The 14,964-nt window shown below is 43.0% G+C and overlaps 1 protein-coding gene across 1 annotated transcript in view; it reads right to left on the bottom strand.

Moving 5' to 3' along the window:
• The window catches only part of DCAF7 (DDB1 and CUL4 associated factor 7), a 32,211-nt gene extending 19,049 nt beyond the window's left edge, over nt 1–13,162 (bottom strand). Inside the window, exon 1 of the mRNA XM_037809139.1 lies at nt 12,779–13,162. Within this exon, the coding sequence (XP_037665067.1) occupies nt 12,779–12,916 (138 nt within the window). The 5' untranslated portion in view covers nt 12,917–13,162. The remainder of the gene's footprint in view (nt 1–12,778) is intronic.
• Between the last annotated feature and the right edge of the window lie 1,802 nt (nt 13,163–14,964).

The following is a 14,964-nucleotide window of genomic DNA, read 5'->3' on the forward strand; positions in this document are numbered from 1 at the left end:
GAGAGAGAGAAACAAAGAGTGCTATACGGCTATTGCTCAGGAAAACAGGGAATCTAACCTACTCAACAAGGTATTTACACGAATGTCTGGATTCAAAATTACATTAACAAAAAATGAAGCCATCACCAAATGAACAACTGTGCAGTGGTCAGGGGAGTGGAACTAAGGGAGACCTTTCCACTGTCCTTCAGTAACAGAGGATCCCTCATGTATAATCAATCCTCTTCTCTAAAAGGAGAAAAAGGGAGGGGAGTTTCTTTATTGAAGATATATGGAAGAGCAGAGTTGGATCCAGTATCCGGGAGGCAAAGAATATAATGAACATTCTTTCATTTTCTTCAGCTATCAGGCTGATGTGACCAACATCCCCATAATGATTCATCCTCCCCAACAGCATTGTTTCACCCATGCAGTAAATACACTCGACATGGGTAGTGCTTCCCAGTTTTTCTTATTTACAACCAGAGTCTGGAAAAAGACATCTAAACTATTCAAAAATAGAAAGGGGAGACACTTCAGGGCTCCATGCCCCCACAGAAGCTTTGAACAACCAGCAATAACTGGAAAAATCATCGTTCTCAAAGCACTAGGAAAGTTAAAGGACTGCAGTAACAGGGTACTGCAGTCTGGCGCTGCTCACTGGCACAACAGGGAGCACGATTCCTGCTCCTGGTTCCCGGGAGACAAGAGTTAACACTTGAGTGCATACTGGGAACACGTATGTCTGCCCCAATCTGTCTGGTGGTGACCTGAGAGACATGCTGTCCCAGAACTTGCCCTACGAGAAGAAGGCAACTCACAGAGCTCTCCTACAGACCACTGAGAGCAGCCAAATCATGCTGCCTGTGGCGAGGGACTGCTGGCTGCAGGACATGTAACACAGGGCCCAAAAGCACATGAAGAAAACCATTTCCTAGGAAGAGAGGACACTTGTATCTGTGTAAACGAGGGAATTCCTAGGGCCGCATTTTTAAAACAAGATGCATTTGCAGAAAGAATCAGGGAAGCTCTTACACTTTTGGTCTGGAGCTTTCCTCTAAACTCATTTTATGTATAAGCTCTGAAGGACAGCACTTGCACAGGTCAATCTTCAAACACTGAGAAGGGTGTTTTCTTTTTTTCCTACTTTTTTTTTTTTTTTTTTCCTCTGTCAGTTCCTGGTATTCAAGGAAAGTGCTGTCATAACACTAGCTGGAAACAAGCTTAAGGAACAGAGGCCTCAGTATCATGTTTGTTCTAACGTGGTAGATATGTTCAACATGTTCTTTGTTTTTTTTCCTCATAAATAGATATGTAGTATTTTTTCTAATCAGTCGATTTCATTTAACTGCTTTTTTCCCTATTTTTAAATTCTTTCTTTTTGTGTTGTTTTTTTTTATTTTTTTTTCCCACTTAACTGATTTTATTTTTTGTCTTCTTAGTGCATGTTCAATTGGGTCATCTTTTTTGAAAAGTGCATTCTTGAATACAAAGCTCTACATACTTATCAAAACAACTTGTCAGTTATTCATGTTTTAATCCTCTATATCCTTAGTTTTGTCTACTTCATTTATCAATTTCCTGGGTACTAAGTCCTTGTTTTAATAACTCACCAAATTCTCTTGTTTTCTTTTATTTAAGATTTTGCTTTCTCTTAAATACTGTTATTAGATAAAGTAATAAAGACTCATGACTTTTTATTTCTTCTCAGTGATTGTGCTTTTAATACAAAATATTCTCTTTTGTTCCATTAATATTTTTCCTTGAATTTAATTTTATCTGATGCCAATATTACCATGCCTGCTTTTTTTCCCTATTAAAAAACCTGCTTTTTTGTTATTGTTACTATGTGCCTAGCTTGTCTTTGTTCATTGCCTTCTTTCATTTTAAGGTCATTCAGAGCAGGATTTAATTTTTATCCATGTTAACTTTTTTAGTAGTAATACATACACAAGGACCAAATTTGAAAGGCAGAAAAGCAATTACAGTGAAAATTAAGTCTTCCTGCCACTCAACCCCCCTCCCTGGAAAAACAATGCTATCAATTGTTTATTATTACATTCTTCTGTACATTACATTTTTCACTCAGTACTTATTTTTTAATGTTCCACATCAGGACAGGTAAAGCTTCCTCATTCTTTTAACAGCTATATAGATGTATCATAATTTATTCAACCATTTCCCTAATAATATTCCCATCTTTTTCTCTGACAAACAATGCCAAAATGAATATCCTTGCACTTACGTCATTTGAACTACATTGAGTATAGCTGCAGGATGAATTTGCACAGGTAGAACTAGATCAAAGGAGAAATCTACTTTAAATTTTGATATCGACTCCTAATTGTTCTCCACAGAGAAGCTATACAAATTTACACACCTACAAGCAATGCATATTATCAAGCTTTATGATTTTCTGTTAATCTAAAATTTTATCAGGCTTTTTTCTTATGAGATTGAACACTTCATATATTTAAGAATCATTTATATATTCTTTTCTGGAAACCGTTCACACCTGTTGTCCTTTTTCTACTGGGTGATTAGTCTTCTGTTGATTTGTGGATCTCTATATGTTAAAGAACTTTTGTCTTTGTCCAGGATGTTACATCTATTTTTTCCAGTTTGTCATTTATATGACTTTGTGGGGTGGGCTGGTTGGTTGGTTTTACCACAGAAAAATTTTATTTTTATATGGCCTAGTTTATCTCCTTTATGGCACTCCCCCCCTCCAAGATTACAAAATTCTCTCATGCTTTATAGTTGTGTTCACATTTTTTATTCTTCTGGACTTCTAGGAACAAGATATGAGATAGAGATCCAATTTTACTTTGTCCTAGTCTTCATATTACTTAATAACCGTCCATTTTACCCACTCATATCACATCATATTTATCATAGGCTAAATTTCCTCATATATTTGAGTTAATTCCTGTCTCTCTTTTGTTCCATTCATCTGTCCTGGAAGGATCAAATTGCTCTCATTACTACAGCTTTTCAGTGCATTTTAACATCTGGTTACTCTTCCTTTTCAAATTATTTTCCAAAAATGTCTGCATGTTCCTCAAATTCATTTGTAAAAGGAATCAGTTTGTTAGGTTCTAAAACAATTTTTTAAATTGTGATCACATTAAGTTTATAAATAAATTTAGGGACAACTGACATCTTTAAGTTACCAAGCCTTTCCACTTACTCAAGTCTTGCTTTACGTCCCTCAGCAGCATTTTTTTCTGTATAAATCTTACATATTATGCATATCTTCAGGTATTTATAGTAGCACAATGTATAATATTTGATTTGTAGACATTGCTCCGTTGCCTTCTGGCAACAAATGTGGCTAGCCTAATTTCTCCTTCCCTTCTTAAAGAGGAAATGATATTTTGCCTGGATGCCCAGAGGATTCTTTCTTCACCTTTAAAGTACAGAAACTTTTCTAGGATACCTTTCTGTGCCAATTGTTGCATGTCAATTTTTCTTGAGATATTGTTAGAATTCATCACTTTGAAACTTTATTTATATGAAGTTTTCTTTAATTACATATTTGGATTTTCTTTTGTTTCTTTTTTTTGGTCCTCTTTGTCTTCAGAGATACAAACTATGCCTTTATTTTCTGCATTTATTATTTTTTCTGTTTTTAAATGTTTATTTCCATTTCATTTTCTAGGTCTGTCCTCCCTATCCCTTACAGTGTTTTCAGCAGTTTGTATTCCTTTTTATTCTGCTTCCAATGTAGTTTTCAATTCTGTGATAATTTTAGCTTTTTATTCTACTTTTCTGTGCTCTGATAGTACATTTTTTTTTTCTGTCACTTTGCCTTATTTTATCTGACCTCTTGTATTTCTACTTGGAGCTCTCTATTTTTTTAAGTTCTTTGAATTATGGTAGCATGATGCCATATTTTCAATTGAGATGAAAACATTTTTCTAATGTGTGCACTTTATTGCATGTGTTTCCTGTTTCTTTCCTCTCTTCTTATAGTATTTTTCTAGCTACTGTGCTGGTCCCTTTTGAATGAGGCAAGTTCTTCCTTGATGATCTGAGGTGGTTCCTGTGGGAGAGGCCAGTACCATGTTCCAACTTAGAAGAAACACGTGAAGTCTTTGTACTTTCACAACCAACAGAGATCAGGAGCTGCCAATCTTCTCACAATTCAATCTCTCCTCCAACCTTCCTCGTCTAACGTTGCTAGAAAAGACAGCATGTCTGTGTCTTCTTGGACAGCCTAGCTCCCCTCTTGTCCAAGGTGTCAAACATGGCCTGGGGAAGTTCCTGCTGTCAGCCTGTGCACACTATTCCCACTGTCCCAAACAAAGGATTGTTGATTTCACCAATCAGAAATGAGCCACCTATTTTGGAAAACTGTGCTCCAAATTCCCGTGATTTGGAATCTGCAGCCACAGATGACCTTTCTTAGCATCTTCTTAAACCCATTTAATCTTCATTATACTGCCATCTTTCCTCAAATATTGTGGGAGCATAAGGAAAGATTAAGTCTGATTTTAATCATCTTGTCAACATTTAGGCTCCTCTACTTTTTTCTCCATGGTCTGCCCTGTCCTCCTGCTAAAATTCTTTTATTTCCCACTGCCTTTCTGTAATTATTATTTCACAACACTTTAACCCAATATGTGTAAGCAAGATCATTTTTACTTATTTTTAAATTATGAACATCACTGCCAGATGTCTCCTAAAGAGCAAGCAGGTAATACATAATATCTACCCCTTGAGGCATGACCACATCTTCTTCATTTTCACTTTTATTACTTTCATGAAAAAGACCAAAAATTAGTGCTCATATTACCCAACCTTATAGTAAAATAAAATAAGATAAAATATAAGGTGTCATATCTACCTTGTTAAGATTATAAGCTCCTTGAGGGAAGAAACTGTAATATCTACTTTAATACACACTGTGTATCAGAACATGAAGAGGGATGCATATAAATGTGTATACGGGCCTGTGTGTGTGTGCGTGTGTGTGTGTGTGTGTGTATGTATTCTTCCCTAAGTTATCTAAATCGATATAACACTCCATTTCTCCATAACTGTTGAAATGACCAAAATCAGCTAAAGAAAATTCTGAGACTATAAAGCAGCTTCTCTTGGTCTTTTCCATTTGTCCCTTCTTTAAGCCTATAATCCTGACGGATTATTGTGGATCAGCCAATTTCTGCGATGTCTATGGCCCTGCCTTGTCAAACTTTAAGACGAACTGGCACAGCCCCCACTTGGCTCCTGGCTCAAAGGCTAACCAGTCAGATCTGGTAGCAAGGCCTCAGGCACACCAGACCACCTACATAACAGAGAGCTGTCCCTTGTTCAATTTGGAGCATCTCCAGTAAAGTCTACAGGAACAAAGTTAGGTCAAAAAGGAAAAACGCAGCAGCACTTTTATCCAGTGGTCTCATAGGGGAATTAGTCCTCTCACTATCTAGAAAAAAGGAGGAAGTTAAAGCCAGAAGTGTTTTATGTTTTTAATCCCCATTGCTGAAAGTCTGGGTCAGGGAGATAAAAGTTTGGCTGGAGCACTGCAAAACTCTAAGTACCTATTAAAAATACTAAGTGTGCCAGTTTGAATGCATTTTGTCCCCCAAACGCCATTATCTTTGATGTAGTCTTGTGGGACAGACTTTTGGTGCTGATTAGATTTGCTTGGAATGTGCCCCACCCAGCTGTGGGTGGTGACTCTGGTGGGATACTCCCATGGAGGCGTGGCCCTGCCCATTCCGGCTGGGCCTTGATCAGGGGAGCCATATAAATGTGCTGATTCAAAGAGACTGAACTCATTGCAGCTATGACTGACATTTTGAAGTGGAGCAAGCTTGCTAGAGAGGAATGTCCTGGGAGAAGCCATTTTGAAATTAGAACTTTGGAGCAGACGCCAGCCACGTGCCTTCCCAGCTAACAGAGGTTTTCCGGATGCTATTTGCCATCCTCCAGTGAAGGTACCCGATTACTGATGTGTTACCTTGGACACTTTACGGCCTTAAGACTGTAACTGTATAGCCAAATAAACCCCCTTTTTATAAAAGCCAATCCATCTCTGGTGTTTTGCATACAGCAGCATTAGCAAACTAGAACACTAAGGGATGCTAAAACACTCTTTCGCTGCCAATCTCACAATGTCTAACAAAGACTATTAAAGGCTACCAAGTAGCAGTACTGTGCCTAAACACATGCGTATGTGGCTCAATGTGTATCTGCTGAATAAACAAATGAATAAGAATCTTCAAGGACTGCCATCAATACCGAGAAATGAAAAATGATGGATTAGAGTCAAATAGTTAAGTACCAAATATATAAAGTAACTCCACATTAAGAATCCCAGAGGAATTAACCCAGGCTGAAAGGCAAGCATTCACCCCACAGGTCTTTCAAGCACAGGGTGGTCTGTCATATAAAGATTCACCACTAGCATTCTTCAAACAGCATCAAGTACACCTATAGCCTCTCTCCCCAGAACCTCAAAAATGTTCTCTAGATGCTAAATCTTAGAGCCCAAGTGGTCAGCTTGCTAAACATTGGGGTCAAAAATAAATCCCACTCTGCCAAGTTTATTCAAAACCAAACCCTGAAACATGCAAGTGAGTCTATCAAAAGCCCAGGAACTGCTACCATCTTTTCCCCACAAAAGAAGGGAAATGCCTAAAGACCACTAACATTACCAAAATGCCAAAGAAATACCAAGTTTTATCATGTCTAAGCCAGGTAGAACTGGAGAAAATGTGCTTAAACTAATATATTACAGTACTTGGAGTCAGAGATAGAAGCTGCTAGCCCACAAAATGGGCTGGGTCAAAAGAGATGATGGGAATTTTTCCCTCGGGTCTTTAAAACCTGGCCAAAGGCAGGAAACTGAATACAATGACCTTTTGAGGTATCCTTCAGCCCTAACATCCCCATTCCTCTGGAAAATACAAAGTAAAATTTACCTAACACCCAGACAATTCTCCATGTTTATATTTCAACTACAGGTACAGTGATGATGATTAAATAGTAATAGCTAACATTTCTATATTGCTTACTGTGGAGAGCCGTCTCCCGGGACGGGCATAGCGCATGCGCTGTAAACCTGCTCCAAAGTCCCCCCGCCCATCGAGTGGTGCCAAGATGGCGCCCACATCCTGCTTCCGGCTTCTGATGTATGTAACCACCCGCTGTATTCACCAATCATGCTTGTGTGCGTGGCGTTAGCCCATTGGATACACGCAAGGTTTATAAGAAAGTTCCCGGGCAAAGCTCGGGGAGACAGCCCACAAGGAGCCGTACCTGACGGCCGCATCGAGGTTGTTCTCCCCCGAGGTGTCTCGCCCCGGGTGGAACCTGTAAAGATGATGATTGCCTAGTCCCATTAAAAGTTTATCTGCTTTACCACCGCGAGTCCTGAGTGATCACAAGTGCTCCGGGTAAGACGTTGTCCGCACCCTCTCTCCCCTTATTTCTCTGGTCCCCATCGCCGGCCGACCGGGGACTCGAGGCGGGGCGGAGAGAGCGCCGGACAAGTGGTGGCCCGTACGGGGAACTCATTCGCGTTCCCCTCGACCCGACGGAGACGTGCTCCCGGGATCCGTGGTTTGACCTCCGCGACTGATCACCGCGAGAAGGTAAGCACCCCCTTTTTTCGTGCGAGGACTAGGGCCCGTGGGCGTTCAGGTAGCCCCGGGGACTCGGAAGAGCTCTCCGAGTGATTAAGAGATAGTGCCGACTGCAAGCATGGGGCAGTCTGGGAGTTCACCCCTATTAACCCCCTTAAAGACCCTTTTGAAACAGCGGGGTATCTCAATTAAGAGAAGTTCTCTCCAGCGATTTCTTGATGATGTGGCCACTTTTGCCCCCTGGTTTCCTTGTTCTGGCAGCCTTAATCTGCCCTCTTGGATGAAACTTGGTCGTGATATAGACCGAGCGCGCCAAACGGGTGTCTGTTTGGACCCGATTCTAGTCCTTATATGGGAGACTGTTAAGGGCCATATCGCTCCCTCCACGTCACAGTGGAAAGGCCCTGACCCGGTGCTCGGCTGGGCCGGAGGCTCTGTTTGTGTTTTTCCCCAGGAACCAGGACGTCAACCAGTGTGGGTTCCGGAAAGACTGGTGGGAACCGTGGCATCACCTGGGGAGGCCGGGGAGCAGCTGTCAGAAACGCCAACGAACATACGGCCTGGGCCATTGGACCAAGCCTCCGGCCTTCAGGGACTTGAGAACATTAGGAAATTGAAGCCTGTTAGTTTCGACCTTTCCACACTGGGCGAGACTGTAAAAAATCTGTGGGACCAAGTCACCTCTTGGTTCTCTTGGCCCAATTTGACTAATTGGATTCTCTTGATGGTGGGACCATTGGTGGGATTAGTCATTGTTAAATCTTTGCTAGAACGCCTGTTTCAAGCGCGGCAGTACCGTGTTACCACTATGATGGCTATGTCCTCCACCTTTGATACCCCCAACAGCGACCATTCTGATGGCCATACCCCATCCTGGCCGCCTCGGGCGGGGCACTCGGGAGCGAGGTTTGTAGCTAAGCGCGCAGCTGTGTCCCGGGTATAACGGGCGACGCCAGCAGTCATAATTTTTGTCTCAGGTAGGTCCCTAAGGCAGAGTCATAGTTGTGGCCAGACTTGACTCTAGCCAATGCATAGGGACGCCTAGTGACGCCTCCGACTCTGGTTAATGCTATCCCTGCCCCCGCCTTTGTCCCCCAGTTGCAAGGCAAAGCACTGCAGGGAGAGTCATGTTGTTTCCAGCTCACGGACTCTCCTGTCTCCATATGAGGTGAGCATTCTGGTCGGTGCTAGAGGCTCCGCCGCTAAATGGCTGAGACCTAGTCCAGACTCCCCAAAGCACCGGAACAAATTGTGAGCCATCTGGGTTCACGGGAGCACACTCATCACTGGGGACACTGGGTCGATATAAATAATAAAGGGGGAGATGTGGAGAGCCGTCTCCCGGGACGGGCATAGCGCATGCGCTGTAAACCTGCTCCAAAGTCCCCCCGCCCATCGAGTGGTGCCAAGATGGCGCCCACATCCTGCTTCCGGCTTCTGATGTATGTAACCACCCGCTGTATTCACCAATCATGCTTGTGTGCGTGGCGTTAGCCCATTGGATACACGCAAGGTTTATAAGAAAGTTCCCGGGCAAAGCTCGGGGAGACAGCCCACAAGGAGCCGTACCTGACGGCCGCATCGAGGTTGTTCTCCCCCGAGGTGTCTCGCCCCGGGTGGAACCTGTAAAGATGATGATTGCCTAGTCCCATTAAAAGTTATCTGCTTTACCACCGCGAGTCCTGAGTGATCACAAGTGCTCCGGGTAAGACGTTGTCCGCACCCTCTCTCCCCTTATTTCTCTGGTCCCCATCGCCGGCCGACCGGGGACTCGAGGCGGGGCGGAGAGAGCGCCGGACAGCTTACCACATGCCAGAGTTCCTAAACCCATCACATATATTAAATCAATCTTTATAACAATCCTATAAAGTAGATACACTTAGTATTCACTGCCCTCATTTTGGTAGCAGATGAGAAGTCTGAGGCACAGAGGTTATCTTGCCCAAGGTCACACACCACTGGAAAGTGGCAGGACTGAGAACTGAACCGGGGCTATCTTCAAAGAGGCTATCTGGTAATGGAGCTTTTTTCATGGGTGAAATTGGATGGAAGGGCAGAACCAAGCATGTAGATGCAAAAAGATCCAATTCCTGCCTCTGGTCAGTAGACACCAAAGTAACTGTAGGACAACAATGTTCTCAGAGTGCAATCTGGATCACCTGTGTCTAAATCACCTGCATTGCTTGTTAAATTCAGGGATGGAGCCCAGGAATGTGTGAGTCCCCAGGGGATTCTCACACACTAAAATTTAGAGAACCACTGCTCCAGCACCAGTGCTGCTGTATTCTGCCACCCCCTCCCGCCAGCCTCCTGAATCTGTTGACAGAATCTGTTTCTTTATTCTGTCAACATATATATTCAGTGATTGCAACTTTTACTCAAATAACAATAAACGGAGGAGATTAAGGGGTAAAAGAAAGACTCTAGATGATGGAACACCTGGAAGTCAAGTTATTCCTGAAATGCTAACAGAGTTCCTTCTATCCAACAAATAGGAACAATTTTACTATAGGAAAATATAATTACATTAAGTCAAAATTTAAAAATTTATAGTCATGTTTTCTTATAGTTACTATCTCCACACCAAAAAAGCCATTCCCAAGCTTTTCATCAATATTAGTTTGCCAGGTGTCCAATGATTTTGTCTCCTGCTGGCAATCACTATCCGCCACAAGCAGGAACCAAAGGTGTGAAAATTCCAACCAACAACCTTTAAATCACTCTAAATTATAAAGTGTGCCACCTCCATGGCAGGGTTTCTCAAAAACTTAACCAGAGAACCACTGCTTTAAAGTGGGATTTACTGCCCACCATCCCCTAGGCACATAACCTCTGCATCAGAGGTTCTTAACTTGGGGTCCATGAACTTGTACTGGAAACTTAACATTTGCATTTTCACTAACCTTTAGCTGAAATTTAGCATTTCCTTCTATAAGGAATGGAGGCATATACAGCATTAGCAGTGTGACTTTGTCACCAACAGAAACCACTTATTTTTTCACTTTAGTTTTAAACCTATCTTGAGATACTATTTACCCTCTTTGCTACTTCAAAATTAGTTACAATTACATCACATACTGAAGTTAGTTAATTTAAAAGTACATATCACTTTTTCAGCATTTTAAAAAAACGTTTTTGATAACTGTAGTTAAATATAATTAGGTTTTTTTTGTATTCCTGTAAATTTATGCATTTGAAAACATAATCTGAGAAAGGATCTACAGACTGCAGGTTGCCAAAGGTGACCATGGCACACACACAAAAGTTAAGAGCCCTGACCTATCGGTGGAGACATGAAAATAGTTTTAAGATCCTGCACTGACCACATCATGTAAATGAGTTAAGATGTAGGTAACTGCTTATCCTTTTACTACTGGGATTATTAGCTTGCATTTCACTACTGTGTGTGCCCAGTACAAAGAAGGTGAACCATAAAGTTCCTGAAGGAAAGGACAAACGGGCCGAGTTCCTGCCACTGAGGTTTGACACTAATTACACCACAGATTCCACTGGCAGCCCGCGCCTCAGTTTTCCCTCTTAGAAACAGAACTACTATTTTTGCCAAATTGACCATGGAAAAAAAAGTGCAAGAATAAAACATCAACTTGTTTGAAAATACTCCAGCCCTTTGGAGAACATATTTTATCTTTTTTTTTTTTAAAAAAAAAAACATTGTATCCTTAAACAGTAGTTCTAATGGTCTTAATTTTACTAACACAGTTTCCACATCAGGGTCTCAAAATCCACTTTCACCTCTGCTGTCCAATATGGGCCAGTCATAAGGAATAAAGAGGCCTCAGAGAAAAGAAAATAAAGGTATGTCTTACTCAGGACTCACGGCTTTCTTTGGGCAATGGGTAGACTTGAGCATCAGTGCTTACTTCCTGGGGTTTGTATGTAAATTGTTTACATGCAATGTTTAGGCAATGCAAGTCCACCACTTTCATCAGTTTCTCAAAGGGGATTCCAAAAAAGTCAAAACCTACTCTAGAGAAACTCATGTGCTCCTGAAAAACAAAAGAAACTTAAAATATTCAAATACTTTTTACAGGATCTTGAGACGTAAAAAAGAACCCCTTTCCTATGCAAACTGTGGATCAAAATAAAATTGACCTGTGCAATGCCCCCCAGCCAGTCAATGTACCAGAAAGGACCCAAGCTTAGACCACGTGGCTTTTTACCCCAGGCACCATGCTTGTCACTGTCCAATTTTATTCTTCCTAAGTCCGATGTCATGGTTGAAGCAGGAGTATTGGCTTTAAATACCACCAGACAAGGATTTCGGTAGTTCTGACCACTGACAGTGATTGCAACTTTTACTCAAATAACAATAAACGGAGGAGATTAAGGGGTAAAAGAAAGAAAATTCTTCCCCCCTAACTTATTCAACAACTTTCAAAATAAATTCATGCTCCACTGTTAACGTAAAAGCTTCCTCCTCCTACCAATGCTTCTATGAAGGATTCTCAAATTGATGATGTCCAAAAGACTTACTACTTAAGGTTACTCACCTGTATTAGCATGAAAGGAGCCAAAATAAAATAACACAAAGTATCATCCTCCCTTATTCAGGAAACAAAGGAGAGATTGTGGCCATGGGCCAATACTTCCAAAAAGAGATCACTCTGGAGAGGATGGACATCAGGCAGCAACAGCGATGGCACTCCTGGCATTAGAACTGGGAATCATGAACAGTATCTGGGGTTGGGGGTTGGGGATTGGGGGAGGAAGCCTGTGCAATAAATAGCCCTAATGGGAATCTAGTACGGCCAGGAGAGAACAGATACCCACCAAAGCGCTTGCATTTTCTTCAGAGCCATCACTCCTTCTTCCCTCCCCCACCCCCCCACCCCCAACTGAAGCAATGCGGCAGGAGGGGAGGGGAGGGGATGGAATGGGAGGGATAAATGGCGTAGCTCGTGTAAGCTCAGGTTTAAGACCTGTTTCCGTCACGAAACAGCTGTCTGACTCAGGAAAGTCACAATACCATGCCTCAGTTTCCCCACCAGTCGCGTAGGGATAACGACACTCCCGATAACACAGGAGTGCCGCCACAACTGAAATGCGTACGAAACCCTCAGCACGAGGCCACACACATAGGAACCGCTCCACAGTTCTGGAGGGTTCTGGAGTCTGGGCTCCAGCTCGCAAAGGACGCTCCCAGGGCCTGTTCCCCGCCAGCTGGGTTCCGAGCCTCCCCGGCCCACCTTGTTGTTGTACTCCTCCACGAAGCTGCCCAGCGCCAGGCGAAAGCGCTTGTCGGGCCGCACGCTCCAGTTCATGGCGTAGACGGTCCAGGGCGCTTCATACTTGTAGATCTCCTTCCGTTTGCCGTGCAGGGACATGGTGGCGGCAGCGGGGCCGCAGTGGGGGCCGGGTCGGCAGGTGGCAGCGACAAGCGGGGGAGGGCGGGGCGAGGCAGACGGGATGCCGGGCTTGGGACCCAGAGGTCCGAAAGGAGGCGGGGCAGGGGCGGGCAAGGACGGCCTAGCCGTTAGCAAGGCCTCAACGACAGACAACGACGACCAGGCCCGACCCCCAGTTTCAAACCTGCTTGGGCACCAACAACCACCACCTTCCCTTTGCGACGCCACCCCGCCCCCTCGGAACGGAAACCACGGGACCACCAGCGCCTCCGGCCGTTGGCGGCCTAACACGTCCTTTCGAACCGCTCCTTCGCTTCATTGGCTATTGTGCCTGCAGCTTTTGAAGCCTCCTCGCTATTGGCAGAAATGTTTGCCATTCCAACCTCTCGCCCCGCCCAGTTCCCGGGGGCAGGCGCTTTGTCAGCCGCAAAAGGCATTGGCTGATAAAGATGTCAGTCAGAGGGATAACGGCGCAGTGCGGGTTGGCAGCGATGTAGAGGCGAGCCTGTCAGGCAGTCAGCCCTCCAAGTTCTAGGCCGAGTCTTTGAGCGTGAAACTTCTTATGTGACCCACTGTGACCCTCCCCGCTGTTCCAGCTATTCTGAGCGGTCTCTACCGCGCTGTGGAGGAAAATTTAAATTCTGCGTTACTGGGGGGGCCTGTTGCATTCGCGGCACTGAGCTCTGAGGCCTGGCAACCAGACCCGCCCCAAATCCGAATCCCCTTTCGCACTCGACCCAACGTCCCTTTTAGCTAGGGCAGTTATTTTCCTAGTGCCCCAAGGACAGACCTCGGACGCGTCTTTTGCAGACCGACCCGCGTATCTGTTCGGGGCCAGGCCAGCCTCAGTCAAACCTTCTCGCGCTTTCCTGCGGTTTCAGAAAGCGTCAATAGGTAGCGGCACGACCAGCTTGGCTCCGAGTTTCTGTCAGGTCCCATCCCATCCCTTCTCCACAGGGGATCCCAAGGCAAATGCTAACCGAGCCCTAAATGTATCTGTGCTGTGACTTTGAAATGGAGAAAATGAAAATCTGGATAACATCTTTTATAAATTAAATGGTGTCCAATTCTTTGCTTTCCACGAAAGTGAAGGAGGATTGCATTGAGTTGTTAGATCATACATTAAATATCGTTTTGAATGATAACTGTGTTTGTTATACAACTTGGAAAGAATTAAAAGAATTGAGTGACATTGCTATAACCCCCTTCTGGTCCTGTCTACTTACTTATGTGAACAAATTTTCTCTGCACAGAAGTTAAAAAAAAAAAAAGAAAGAAAACACCAACAAAACTGTTGCTGAGCCTTATCTTACTCTAATAAAAAGTAATGATATTCATCTACAGATATATGAACTAATTAGGGGGAAAATCCCATTTGATCTCTTTAAGGGATGCATTTCCAATAAAATTTTAGTTTTTATTAAAATTTGAATATATATTTATCTTGTTTTGAACAACTCTGTACTAAGAATAAATGTAATCCTTTAAGCCTTAATAAAGTTTCAAAAAAAATTTAAATTTCAATTTATATACCTGTTTGTGTTGCAAATGGATGTGATACAGTGTTCAATAATAGGCTCTGAAGAATTAAAATACATGTAGGATAAGACTGGAGGAATAGAATGGAATTATGAGTAAGAAGAGAAAAAGGAATGATGTTAAAGAAGGGCTTGTTCTTGTGCTTTAAAAGTGGATAATGGTGGCTCTCAAATCACTATGCTATTTGGATCACAACAGATCAGTATAAATAAGGGACAAAATTTTATAAAGGTCAATATTTACAACACACTGGGAATTATATCCTTTACAACTATTTAAACTTCTCAGTGAAATAGTTTGGCTGTCAACTTTAAAATGCATGAGGGGGGATACAAATGTTCCAATTTCCTTTGAGGGTACTAGAGCAAAAATGATGGAAGTTCAGTGGCCATGCTTTTTGGACAATAGCCCATTTCAGTGGAGTGGTTAACTACAGGCTCTAATGCCAGATGGTCTGGGTTGAAATTATGTCCTCCTCTTCCTACGTG

Source organism: Choloepus didactylus, chromosome 18, assembly GCF_015220235.1.
Source record: "Choloepus didactylus isolate mChoDid1 chromosome 18, mChoDid1.pri, whole genome shotgun sequence".
Lineage (NCBI taxonomy): Eukaryota > Metazoa > Chordata > Mammalia > Pilosa > Megalonychidae > Choloepus > Choloepus didactylus.